The sequence below is a fragment of the Bipolaris sorokiniana genome, assembly GCF_000338995.1.
Source record: "Bipolaris sorokiniana ND90Pr unplaced genomic scaffold COCSAscaffold_11, whole genome shotgun sequence".
In the NCBI taxonomy this organism is placed as follows: Eukaryota; Fungi; Ascomycota; class Dothideomycetes; order Pleosporales; family Pleosporaceae; genus Bipolaris; species Bipolaris sorokiniana.
In genome coordinates this window covers 837,443-849,793 of record NW_006911905.1, presented here as the reverse complement: position 1 = coordinate 849,793, position 12,351 = coordinate 837,443, and the positions used below count along the sequence as shown (strand labels likewise).

The window sequence follows — 12,351 nt, the reverse complement described above, 5'->3', positions numbered from 1 at the left end:
AAAAGTGGGCTAGAGATTTGGGGGGAGGCGGGGGGGGGGGGGCGGGTGAAAGTACGCCAAGACAAGTTGATTGAAATAGAGAGAGAGAGGTGTGGAGCCGTCCAGACGCGGGCTGAGGGGGGCGGGAGTTGTATTTTTTCGAGTTGTGCCAAGGCTGCGAAGTTCCCAATATTAACTTATACCGTACTTTGTCCGAGGGCGTTTGTGCCAGTTGCGATAGTATTAGTATAAAAGAAAAAGATTTATGCAATCACAGTATAACATATGAAGTCTTAATACGTGCGTGAATCTTTGACATGGTTTGCAGCTTTTCTCGGATTGTTCTTGTTTTGCCGTTTTTTCTTTTCGTTCTCGCATTCGTTGCATGGGGGAGGGGAGGGGAGGGGTTGCATGGCTAGGATGTGTTCGAGCGTCGTCAATGCGTTGACGGGATGAGGCCAAAGTTACCGCTGGCTTGGGATCGGGTAATGACAAATATCGCGCTCCCGCTTCTCTTTGGATCGGAGGAGAGCAGGGTGTTCGCTTAGGACGTGTGATGGGCACCGTATGTGTTGATGCCGCGTTTGTCAAGTTGCGTTTTATTTTGGGGGTTAGGTTGGATCAGAGGTTGCGGGGGTGGTGGGTGAGATACGGCAAAATTGAGGTAATTAATGGTCTTTTTTGTTGGGGGCTTAGGTGGTACGACAGAGATTGATAGAGGGGGCCGAATGCAAGGTACCATGCATGGATGGTTATCGGACACCGAGATATGAATATCGATGTATTTTGGTGTCTTTTTATCCAGTTTCCATTCTGTGCCCAGGATTTGGGGGCTGGTTATGTGAGTATGTGGCACAAGTTCAAGCCAACAAACAACTGTGGAGACAAAATTATTGTTGCCGTTCCAAATAGTAACAAGGATGGCTCTCTAGTGACGGGACAGAAAATTCCAATCGCAGGCAATCTAGGAAGAGTTCACCACACAAGACAAAGATAAGTCGTAAAGTCATTTCATTCTTTATAATACCCATATTCGATTTCTACTGTCTCTCCTCTTCTCCTTCCATGATATCAACCTAACATTGTTCACCTCCAATACCTCGATATAAATAGTAGCTTTTCAACAACAACAACAACAACAACAACAACAACAAACATCTGCCATGCCCCAAATATATCTAATAAATGAGTGCGCGAATGTCTGTGCTAAGCATGACCCCATACATGCAATCTTTCCAACACATTAACCATGTCCAAAACCAAAACTAATTGTCGTCTCTAACCTTGCGGCCCCGCTGAGCGTTCAAAGTCTTCAGATGTATGCATTGAAAATAAGCATGTAGAGAGAAGAAACGCAAGAAAAACAAAACAACACATGTGTGCTAAGAAAAGAAACAGGACATAAAAGGGTATAATAGCGGGTCATGATCAGCTCACCAAAATGTGCTGGTAAAAAAAGACTTCAAGAGTGGAGAACGTTGGAAGTTTGAAAGAGGAAGGGAAAAAAAAACCAAAACTCGCCTGCTCGCTTACTGCAAAGAAAGGGACAAAAAATCAGAGTAAACTCCAAGGAAAATTGAGAAACATTCTCGTGGTTACCCTACATGTTAGCACCATTGACATTGACCTGATAGCCGTCGCTTTTGGCCTTCAAAGCTTTGGCCAACATGAGCTCACGCATCCAGTCGATCCTCTGATCTTTGGTAGTGACGGCAAAGTGTTGAACCTTGCCGTTAGGCATTAGCTTCTTGACATCGCCTTTGCCAGGAGCGGTGGGCACAAGCTGGAATTCAAAGGCAGGTGCGTTGGCAGCCGACTTGTCCTTGTGATGGCCCGAAGAGAGTTTGAGGGCCCTGAGCTTGCTTGAGAGCTTGTTTGAAGCGAGCGACGAGCATGCCACAGCATAGTCATCTACATCGATGGTTTGCAGTGCAGACGAGGAAGGAAGCTCATTGGGGTGCATGGCCAGCAGCGTGCCCTGGAGCCGGAAGTGGTGGTCTTGCCATTCATGGCGCAAGAGTTTGGTCCGGCGCTTCTTCATCCAACCATGGTGGTTGACGCCCTTGTACACGAAGCCACCCTTATGAAGAGGTGCAACGGTGTCTTGGGCCTCCACGTCAAATGGCTTGGTGGCTTTGAGCGGTGATGAGCTGGCACTGTCAACGGGGCTAACTGAGTCATCGAAGATGGTTTCGCGCAAAGTGTCGTCATCTGAGTGGGCGGTTGGGCTGAACACGCGCTCTTCAGCTAGCGCTGGCATGGGCAGTGATGGGCGTCGCCGGTCGTGACGCGAGCCAGACCTGTGGAGTTGGGGCTGGTACTGCATGTTTGGGGGCACGGACTGGCTTGTGTCGCGGCTGAGAGGCTCTGGTTGCACAGCGGTCACAGGTACATCCATCTCGGAGAAAGGCGTGCCGAATCGGTAAACCCCGCCCGGTGAAGCTGTCCTACAAGGCGAAAAGGCGCTGTCCGGTGCGAGGTATTGGTGTACCGGAGCACCGCTACGTGGGTTACCGACAGGCTGGACAGACATTGCACGTGCCGGGGGAATGGTCAATTTAGGAAGGCTCTTGAGGTTCGAGTGAGGCGCTGGCATGAACTCTGGAGGGTGGAGAGCTGGGGTCGACGGGGTGTGTGCGAATGGCTCGAACGACCTAGTGGTATGTGCCGATGTAGATGCGGAGAAGGCCGAAACCTGTGGGCAATACTGTTGCTGTGGTATCACCAAGAATGGACGGGGTGGGTATATTTCGGCTGGCGGGGTGGGAGGCGCTTCGATTGGAGTAGCGGTCTGGTAAGGTTGTTGCTGGCCCTGTAAAGTGAGGAATTGTCGCACATTGTCTTGTGGATCGCGTTGCTCAAACTTTTGCAGATCTTGGAGGGAGAAGTCTGGTAGCTGACCTGGACCTAGCACGTCGGACGACGCAACCACAGACGGGACCACAACGGAGGGTGCGGATTCTGAGTTAGGGCGGTGGACGTTCTCGACAGCATGGCTTGCAGTTTGGGCGTTGCCGGGATCGCCAGCAATGAAGATGTGACCGCCCCTTTCGGGAGATATGGGAAAGCCGTGTTCCTGCTGGAGTCTGGCGAGCTGTCTTTGTTGCTTCTTCCACTTGGAGCACCGCTCACCCTTTGCGCAGACGTGAGGCTTGGGCAGTAGCTGTTCAATCGCGACAATCGAGACGGAATGCGCAGGCGTGATGAGATCGTCTCCTAGATTGCGGCCGCGTGACTTGTCACGGCGACTGGCTTTCCGACCCTTGCTCTTTGACCTGTTTCTTGCCTCTTTGCAAGGGCGTTCAATGTCTTCAAATGGGGTTGGGATGGCGGCAGGGGCGGCTGGAGAGATGAGACCTTCTGCGGTGCGGAGAGAGTCGATCTGATTCCATAGCTGATGTCTTTTGCCAAAGGACTGGATCTCCAACTCTTTTAGATCATCAAACTGCATATCTAGGAGGACGGCGCCTGTGATGTCGTGTCCGATAAACTTATCAATAATGTCATCTTCAAATCCATTCTGGTACATCCAGGTAGCCACGTCTTGAGAAGTCCAAGCACGCACTTCGGCGTTGTCAAGGTGGGCTACGGCGAGGGCGATGTTGTTGTACTCTTTTTGGGGCACAATTGTTTCTGGAGTTGCTTCGCGGAATGCTGTTTGTTGGCGAAGTGGTGTTTGCTTTGGTAGCAAGGGAGACAGTTGCAGCGCATCATCGTATGGAAACTCATTTGAGGACTGCGAAGCACGAAACAGATGCGGACCCTTTGGGCCTTCTACTGGCTTTATTTCTGGCCAGAAAGCAAATTGTGGTCGGATGTCTTCTCCTGGGGTAGTCACTTCTTCAAATGTCGATATTGTTGTTTGACTTCGTCGGTTGTCGCTCTGGAGGCTGTCAGCACTGACGCACAGACTCGGCGGAACACGGACACGCACAGAAGAGCCGCCGAATTCCTCGAATTCGCTTGAGTCGTCTTCAATGTCGGTATAGGCAACGCTGATGTGAGAAAGCGGACGCTCGAGCGAGGAGCGGGCCGTTAGGGCAGCGGAGAAAAGGGATGATGCTTTTCCCCTTTCAAACATTTCCATGCCCGGCTCTAGCGGGGTGATGGGTGTCATGGCCTGCTATGAGGGTGTTGTTAGCATTGAAGTGGATGGATGAGGGAGAGTGCCGAGAGCAGCTTACCATGATCACGTTGTGAGTGCGCGCACACACGCTCAAGAGTAGGAGCAGCGGGTTTGCGAGAGAGGGCTAGGGGGTGGTGGGATGGAATGTGGCGAGCATGGCATACGCTGATACAAAGCACAAGATGATCGAAAACGGGAAACAGGACCCTTCGGGTGGAGAGCGCTTGCAAGTCTTTTGTAGAGAGTGCTTGGGCGCCGTTGGCGGTGGGGGGCGGGCGAGTTTGGCCCATATCACACAGCGGACACTGCATGAGACAGCGTATGCCTGTCGACAGCGGCCATTGAGCGAGGTCGAGTCGTCTCCAGCCATAGTGGGCAGCAGACAGGCTGGCGCTTAGTGTAGACTGCTGCGAGGGCGGATGGGGCGCTGATTGGCCAGCCTGCAGATTGGGCCGCGGGCTAATAGTGCCGAAAGAGGACAGGCAAATGCCATTAATATCACCTCCACCACGGCCGCCATCACGGCTACGGCCACAGCCACGGCCACACGCACACGCACACGCACGTACTCTACACTACGCCCGGCCGGCCAAGCCAGGGTCGCTGCGGATCCACTCACAGTGAGGGCCGACGGCAGCGGATCGTGTCGCCGCCAGTCGCGCGCAGATGCAGCGAAGATCTGAGGTTGAGCCATGGCGTGCACGCATACTGTTGGCTGTCTGTCGTCTTGTGCGCAGCCTCAAGGTACGTACCTCGGGCCTGCCCTTGGCCACTGGCACTGCCAGCAACTGCCAGCACCACGCCCACCGCCTCACGCTGCCCGCCAGTGTGACGTTGGATAGATACGTCGACACAGGCTTGCTGGCGGCCAAGTATGTGCACAGACAGGTCTATATGCGGCTGTGTAGTATACATTCACACTCATGTATGTATGAGTCTACATGTCCATGTACTATGTACATACACTACGTAAGTACATACATACATAGTTAACTACACCGCGCTTTCTGACAAAGCACAATGCGACAACGGCCATCCATGTCATGATCGGTCGGTGGAGCTTCGGTTCGGACGGTTGACGTGTGCGAGCCGACAGCCTCATCAGCAACATGCAGTAATGCGATATTGGCACAAACACATCACATGCGGCTGCGTTCCGTGCTTGAGCGGTTGCGTGCAGCCCGTGACGCCACAGAGCAGAGTCCAGGTCGACTCGACAAGCAGTCCTGTCGTCATAGTCCCCGTCTGGCCGGGCAAACTGTGGTGCTCGTCGGACCTACTACCTCGACCTCTCTGTATCTTCTTGCCTGAGCGTCGCCGCTGCCGGCAGTCTGCTACCGTTACCAGCCATGTGTCAGACCGCTGGTACTACCGCACCCTCGTGACTGCGACTACCTACCCACCATGAAACCCTCTCCCACAGTGGCGGCCAACGGTCGTGCAGAGAAGCACCCACACGACGAGCCCGTGACTGTAAGACCCTGCGGCCAGCCGAGTCGCCATTCTCTGGTGTGCTCCGCTGCGACAATGGACTGGTGAAGCGTCGTCGCAACAAGGCGAATCAGCGTGGAGAAATGGGGTTCGAGCAAGGAGCCATGCAGACCGCAACTTGTGCAAATGCAAGCATTATCCCAAGCGTTTTGTCTACGAACCGCGCCAAGCAGAAAAAAAAAAGAAAAAAGTTCCACCTCTGATAGTCGGGCAAAGGAACCTACTGGGAACGGCTTTGTGCAACGGCGCTCGCAATTTGGCCTGCTTGGCGGATCCCATGGTGATGACCGAAGGCGTGCCGCAGAGACGAGCGAGCAGAGGATTGAGTCGTGTCTAGAGGGAGACCAAGCGTGCGATGACAATTAATGGGCACACTAGATGCCCAACAAGACGCAAACGAGACAGGCATCATTTACCAAAAACCAGGGACCAGCAAGTAGCGTCTTTGCAGCGGGAGAGAATGGCCTTTGAGCATCAGTTCCGCGCAGTCAGGTGAGTAAGGGCCTGGTCTGTCCGACTGCGACCGAGGACGTACCCGGTACTCGAGGGCCCATTCGTCGCCCGCCAAGTATTGATTGTAGCCCTCGGTAACCAATCAACGCCGCTTCCTGCACCTGCCCTCGCCTGTCTTCGCCATGCCACCCAGATTGGGCGTTGGCCCTAATTATGGGCAATTCCTCGACGCAAGTAAGCCTAATTAACGGCCTATTCATAGCACACACACTACCACCACCACCACCGCTAGAGTACTACTGCTACCTACCACGACGACCACTACCTCGACTCCCCTGCCGTCCGCCCCAGCAGCCCAGCATGCCGCTGCATTGCCCCGCAGTGTAAGCTAGCATCCTCGCCCCCGTCATTGGCCCTCGTCGCCCGCTAGCAAAAGCTTCTCTTGCAATTTCACCTCGAGCAACATGCACAAGCGACTTGTTTTGCGTGGGAGCGCACGCTGACTGGATGCCGTCGCCCATCTTGTGCTATGCCACTCCGCTGCGTTACACCACTCCCTCGTCGTTGCCCGCGTAGCTCGGGAAAAAACATCGCCAACTGACCTGCCGTGTTTGGCCAACACTGCCGTCTGCCTTTTTCGTCCGCCTAGCTTCTAGCTGGGCAAGTCCCGCGGTGGAAATGATCACGACAGCCTCAATTGCCAGCTCCGCTTCTCGACTGGCTGTGGCCAACGTGGCCGTCGAGGGCCAGTGACTCCCTCCTCGCTTCGCGTGCACACACACATACTACGTACATACACGCATACGCTCATGCACTCATGCTCCCTGCTGGCACGAGGACAGCTACCAGCAGGTGCTGTGCTTGCTTGTACACAGACCGGGCGCATTGCATCCCGTGATCTGCGCATCTGCACAAGGCCACCAGTAACGTCCGGGCCGGCCACTTATCGCAGCCGCTGCAAGTGTTTTCCCTAGACGGCTCTGGAATGATGCCACTCGTCGATAGTGCCCCGCAGGGAGGTTGGGACGAGAAGAGACTAACGCACCCGACCCCCCTGGCAGCGAAAACTCTCGAGTCGACATGGGCGTATGCCTCTTGGGCCGAGTCGCCCAAACGGGACAATTTACTTACCAGACTGGTTGCGGGGGCCAGTGAGCCGATCGATAGCCGTGGAGAGATGGACGCTACGGCCTGTAGCTGGCTCAAGCGCGGCGGGTAAGTAAGCCCCAAAATAGCTGGCAACACAAAATGCCCCCAAATGTCGACATCAGGCTGCATGGCCAGACTAGTCTGCCCAATCAGCGTGCCGGCGCCATGTGTTGTACCACGTTCGCAATTCCCTCCTGTTGGTCGCCCACCCCTCGAGATAACTGCGAGTCCAAGAATAGATTCAGCAGTATTTGTGACCATTGTGCCGTTCCTGGCAGATATAAGGTACTTGTCGCTCACTAATAACCCTCCACGCAAATAGGTAGTCCGCATAATTTGGTTCCGCTCCTTCCTTCACATCAAGCCCGCTGGTCGAGCTTTGAATGCCCATCTTTAATTACGAGCAGCCCGGTCGAGCCCTGCCATCCTGTCCCTTACGAATCGTCCCGTCGTGCCTTAGTCGTTATTGCCGCATCGTTTAACTGGCTTGCTTCATATACCACCGCTCTGGGTACCTCGAGCGTCCATGTCCTCCTCGTCCGCTCCCACATCTGCTACCAAACACTCCACAACCATGGTAGGCGCTACCACTGCTGCTGCTAACGCAGCAAAGCAAGCCGCTGCAAAAATGCATCGTCGCTCACGAACAGGTAACATATACCCTCTGCTTTTGTTTTTTCCTATGCAGGGATCCCGCGCATGGACTTGGACGGGCTGGCTAACGGATCTTGTGCAGGGTGCTTCACATGCCGCCTGCGACGCAAGAAGTGCGACGAAGGAAAACCATCCTGTCGCGCCTGCAAACACCTTGGCCTCAAATGTGAATACAAGAGGCCCATGTGGTGGAGCAACAACGAGCAGAGGCGCAACCAGAAAGAACTCATCAAAAACATCATCAAGCGCACAAAGCTTAATGAGAAGACTTCACAGGGCGCTGCCATGGGCACAAACACTCCACCAAGCCTTTGCCATTCCATGCAGACTGCCGACACATTCTCAGACGGCATCAGCTGCACAAGAGCGCCTTCTGTCGATTCGCAGAACTCGCTCGAATACAACTTCAACCCAGCCCCTACCACAATCGACTTCTACAACTCCACAATGCCTCCACCCAGCTTCCCCCCCAGCTTCGCCCACCCAGGACACTATGTCCCATACGACATTGACATCAAGACCGAGAGCCAGATGTTCATCAACGATATCCCAACTCGACGCGATTCCACCATCTCCTCCTACAGCCACTACCAAACACCTCCAGCCTACCCCTCAGACAACTGGATTCAACAAGACTACTTTGAGCGCCGCGAATCTTTCACAGAGGAGCCCCTTGAGTTCCCTATCTTTGATTACAACACATATGGCACTTTCAGCCCATCACACCAGCCATCAATCCAGGTGGATGATTGCGACCGCCACCTGCTCAGCCACTTTTTGGAGAACATCATGCCCTCTGCCTTTCCTGTCCTGGAAACCAACCAACCTGGCGCGGCGCAGCGCGACGTCATTATCCCAGCGCTCGAGACCAACAAGGCATATCTACACTGCTGCATGAGCATATCCGCACTACACATGAAGACCACTCAGGGGCTCACTGGGGAGCAGATTGACCTAGACATTCAGCGACACCGCGGTGAAACCGTCCAGCAGCTCACCGCTGCGCTCTACAGTGACAGCAACCATGGCCAGACCCTCGAGGCAGCGCTCGGCATGATCTTTTTCCAGTGCTCAGTCGGTCGATTCAACGACGGTCTCATGGACATCCCATGGCACGGCCACTTTGAAGCTGTCCAGAACCTCGTTCACAGGCTGGAGCTTCCTGCGCAGATGATTGCACTGAACGGCCAGGCACACGCTCAGCCACCCTTCAACATGACACTGGCTTCCTGGATCGACATCCTCGGCGCTACGATACTGGGCAGGACACCATCATTCGCTGACACTTACCGGGAGAAGCTTATTGCAGATGCATCTTCCGGCCTCGCAGAACTCATGGGATGCGAAGACCGCATCATGTATCTCATTTCGGAAATCGCCTGCCTCGAAGCGCTGAAGAATGAGAACATGGATATCGTGCAGCTTTGCGCCCACATCAAGCTCCTTGGCGAGCAGATCAGCTTGACCGAGCCGCCCCAGGGTTCGCTCAACAGCGCCTACTCGTCTACTGGTGAGATTCTCCCACGGCAGCTTCGCCGCAATATGACTGCAGTGTACCGTCTAGCCGCCCGCATCTACCTTTGCAGCCTAGTGCCAGACTTTGACCGCACATCACCCACCTTTGTCAACCTGGTGAGTGCTCTCTGCAAGGCCATGGAGTATATCCCCGCTGGCCCTGACGGCTTTGACCGTTCTCTGATTTGGCCACTCTTGGTCGCTGGCTCTATCTCGGTGCCGCAGTCTGGATTCCGCAAAATGTTTGCTGATCGCTCTGCCATGTTGGGTGAGGCGGCAAACTTTGGATCGTACGGAAGAGTCAAAAACCTTCTCCACGAAGTGTGGCAGGCCAACGACGACAACCTGGCAAAGGGCAACACACAGAGTGTTCACTGGCGGGACATGATGCGACAGAAGAACTGGGACTTTTTGCTCATTTGAGCGGTCGCTTCTTCTGCTGGTATGCATCCTGGTCTTGTGTGTGTATCCCTTTTGCCAACTTACATTCTCTTCTCGTCTGGGCCTTGGCTCTTCTTGCAGCAACTTTTACCAAAGCGATTTGCTTATTTCTTTGCATATATTTTATTCTACACGATACCCACTTTTGTAATTTTGGATACCAATGGCTCTAAGGAGCAAAGGCAGCATTCACACGGCGCAGTAGCATCGACTGGATGTCATTAGGAGGAAAGGGTGTTTTTTTTTAAACTATTAACGAGATCACGGCTGGATTCGGTGTGGTCTGGTTGCCTCACTAAGAAACCGTATATGGAAAGGGGGAAGGGAGAAGGGAAGGGGGTGAGGGGGGTGAGGGAGAGAACACGGAGGGGCCAAAAGCTGCGTGGGGGAAGCTAGCGCAGCATCCCAGCGGCCGGCGCATGTATATGTACGTAGATACATGGATAGTAGTGTAGCAACGGGGCTCCAGAGTGAGGCCCATAGGAGAGGAATTGAAGTTGAAACGAGCGATACGCTCAGGCAGCGCCGTGCCTCAATGTTGCATATGCACACGTGATTGGCTGACAAGAGTGGCACGCAGCGGCGACGCAGCGACGCAGCTCTCCGCATGTGGCGCGGTAGTCGCTGGTTCCCGTGGCTAGGAGTTGTGGAGAAGTGGCCGGTGTCGACGTCTAAAATTAGTGACGAACATCGGCCGGACTGCGAAACTGCAGGCTAACGCGTACGGCCAGCATCAGACGGTCAGCGAGACATCGCCAGACTGCCATCCCAGCCAGAGCAAGTTCGTGGCGGGTGTGTCTAGCCTGCTGTCAACTGTGTGTTGCATTGCCCTCGACGTCGAACACGGGCCTTTGGATGATTGTCATTTTGCCATCGCCGTTATTACCACCTAGACCCGTATACCACCCCCACCCACTTGTATACACGCCGGTAGACGCATCGTCCTGCACGTAGCTATCGCGCTCCTCGACATCTAAACTCGACCTGTTCCCAATGGCGTCCCCGGCCACTGTTCCGTTTACTTCCGTCGACACCACCACGCGACAGCTGACCAAGGACGAGGTTGAGTCGCCGAGCATCTCCAGCGCAAATGCGCTTGCCCGCTACGAGTACGAAGCGGGCCATGCAAATGCCACCACGGGCACCAAGATCCTGATGGTCGAGTGGGAGGACGACGACACAACGCGGGGAGTGCGGGGAGACTGGCACATCTCATGGGACGGCAGCACACGGGTCCTGCCCGCCAACGACCAGTCGGCCAACGACGTGCATCGCATGTACTTTTTGCTACCCCCAGGCGTCGCGGTACCTACCAGCGTTACACTCACGCTACGACCGCAAGACGGTACCAGGGCTCCTGTTGTCTGGCATACAAATCCCCTTCCGGCATTGTTCCCGCCAGAGCTAGGGGCATCGGCACGGGCAGCGGGCAAGAAGGGTGTCCTGCACACCATTTGGGCAAAGAAAAGGCTGCAGGTACTACAGAAGGAGATTGAAGCAGAGTCACGTACCAACGTCGAGGGTGTCGGCTTACTCATGGCCGTGCAAGAGAAGGAATGGATTGAGTCGACATTCGGAGTCAATGCCAAACCCGCAGGCCTAAGTATCTCACTTGGCGAGCCCGTGCTGGCACCGATGAAGGCACCCTCTAGCCCACGGTCTCCTGGCGGGGGCCGCCTCATGGACAAGCTGGCAGGACTGCGACTAGGCACGAGTGAAAAGGACCTCTCACCCAGCAACAGTATGCAGGGCTTCTCCAACCCCCTATCGCCCGAATCTTCAGACATTGCTATTAGTTCTTTTGCAGTCTTCAAGGGCGCAAATCCAGCTAGCCTTGCGGCAAAGCCTCCGCAACCACCCCAGGTTCAGCCAATAGATCCACCTCGGAGAATCGCAGCACAGGCACCTCCACAGTTTATCACAGAACAGCAGAGCGCTGGCATGGGCTCGTTAAATGCCTTGTCTGGCCCAGCGCCCATTTTCCAATCTCGAGGCCCACTGGGGTCTGCAGACGACGACGACAAGGATGATGGACTCTTCGCGCTGCCTATCAGCCCACGGAGCCCGGAAGTAGGCAAGAGTCCCTTCTCGTTTTCAGCCAGTGATACGGCACCTTTTTTGAAAGAAGAAAGTGCTGCGTAAGCACATGGATAGATTCTACTGTTGTGCCGGAGTCTTGGGATCTGGAATTCTGTCTTGAATGGAGAGGCACCCGTAGCCCTCTTGTTTGGCGTGATACCTTGGCGGCCTTGTTGGCTATTTTGTAAGATCCTAGATAGGTGAATACACGATGAATAAAATCCAAAGTTGCAGCCGCGTTGCTCTCTTGCTATTGGCTGCCCGCCAGGCTGCCGTTTGGTTTGGGCAAACGCTGGGCTTGGCGCCTGCAAGCTTCGGCGCTGACGAAAGTGGATTCGCCGACGCGAACTCGAGCGCGGCTTCTACGGTACGACTGTCGCAAACCTCTCGACAACCACACACAAACCTCTCGCCGTCGTCACCGTCGCCGCCGCATCACCACCGCGCTGTTGCCCGCAGTCGCA

The 12,351-nt window shown here is 54.7% G+C and overlaps 3 protein-coding genes across 3 annotated transcripts; 2 read left to right on the top strand and 1 right to left on the bottom strand.

Moving 5' to 3' along the window:
* Positions 1 to 1,277: 1,277 nt before the first annotated feature.
* On the bottom strand, positions 1,278 to 4,138 carry COCSADRAFT_227487 (uncharacterized protein). Its single transcript, XM_007704193.1, has 2 exons — positions 3,914 to 4,138; positions 1,278 to 3,862 (listed from the first exon to the last, which is right to left on the bottom strand). The coding sequence occupies exons 1-2, from the start codon at positions 4,094 to 4,096 to the stop codon at positions 1,580 to 1,582; spliced, it is 2,466 nt and encodes an 821-aa protein (XP_007702383.1). The 5' UTR covers positions 4,097 to 4,138; the 3' UTR covers positions 1,278 to 1,579.
* Positions 4,139 to 7,772: 3,634 nt separating this feature from the next.
* On the top strand, positions 7,773 to 9,790 carry COCSADRAFT_95191 (uncharacterized protein; the record flags this gene model as incomplete). The annotated part of the gene is made up of 2 exons (XM_007704192.1): positions 7,773 to 7,848; positions 7,935 to 9,790. 2 exons carry the CDS (start codon positions 7,773 to 7,775, stop codon positions 9,788 to 9,790), a joined length of 1,932 nt encoding a protein of 643 aa, XP_007702382.1.
* Positions 9,791 to 10,528: 738 nt separating this feature from the next.
* COCSADRAFT_38851 (uncharacterized protein) lies at positions 10,529 to 12,150 on the top strand. The gene has a single exon (XM_007703937.1). The coding sequence runs from the start codon at positions 10,802 to 10,804 to the stop codon at positions 11,948 to 11,950; it is 1,149 nt and encodes a 382-aa protein (XP_007702127.1). The 5' UTR covers positions 10,529 to 10,801; the 3' UTR covers positions 11,951 to 12,150.
* The last annotated feature ends 201 nt before the right edge of the window (positions 12,151 to 12,351 follow it).

Excerpts from the sequence above, each read along its gene's own strand:
- COCSADRAFT_227487 (XM_007704193.1), bottom strand. The coding sequence starts at position 4,096 with ATGACACCCATCACCCCGCTAGAGCCGGGCATGGAAATGTTTGAAAGG. Across the intron at positions 3,863-3,913 it reads AGGAATTCGGCGGCTCTTCT|AGCGACAACCGACGAAGTCA; the intron begins GTGCGTGTCCGT and ends GACAGCCTCCAG.
- COCSADRAFT_38851 (XM_007703937.1), top strand. The coding sequence starts at position 10,802 with ATGGCGTCCCCGGCCACTGTTCCGTTTACTTCCGTCGACACCACCACG.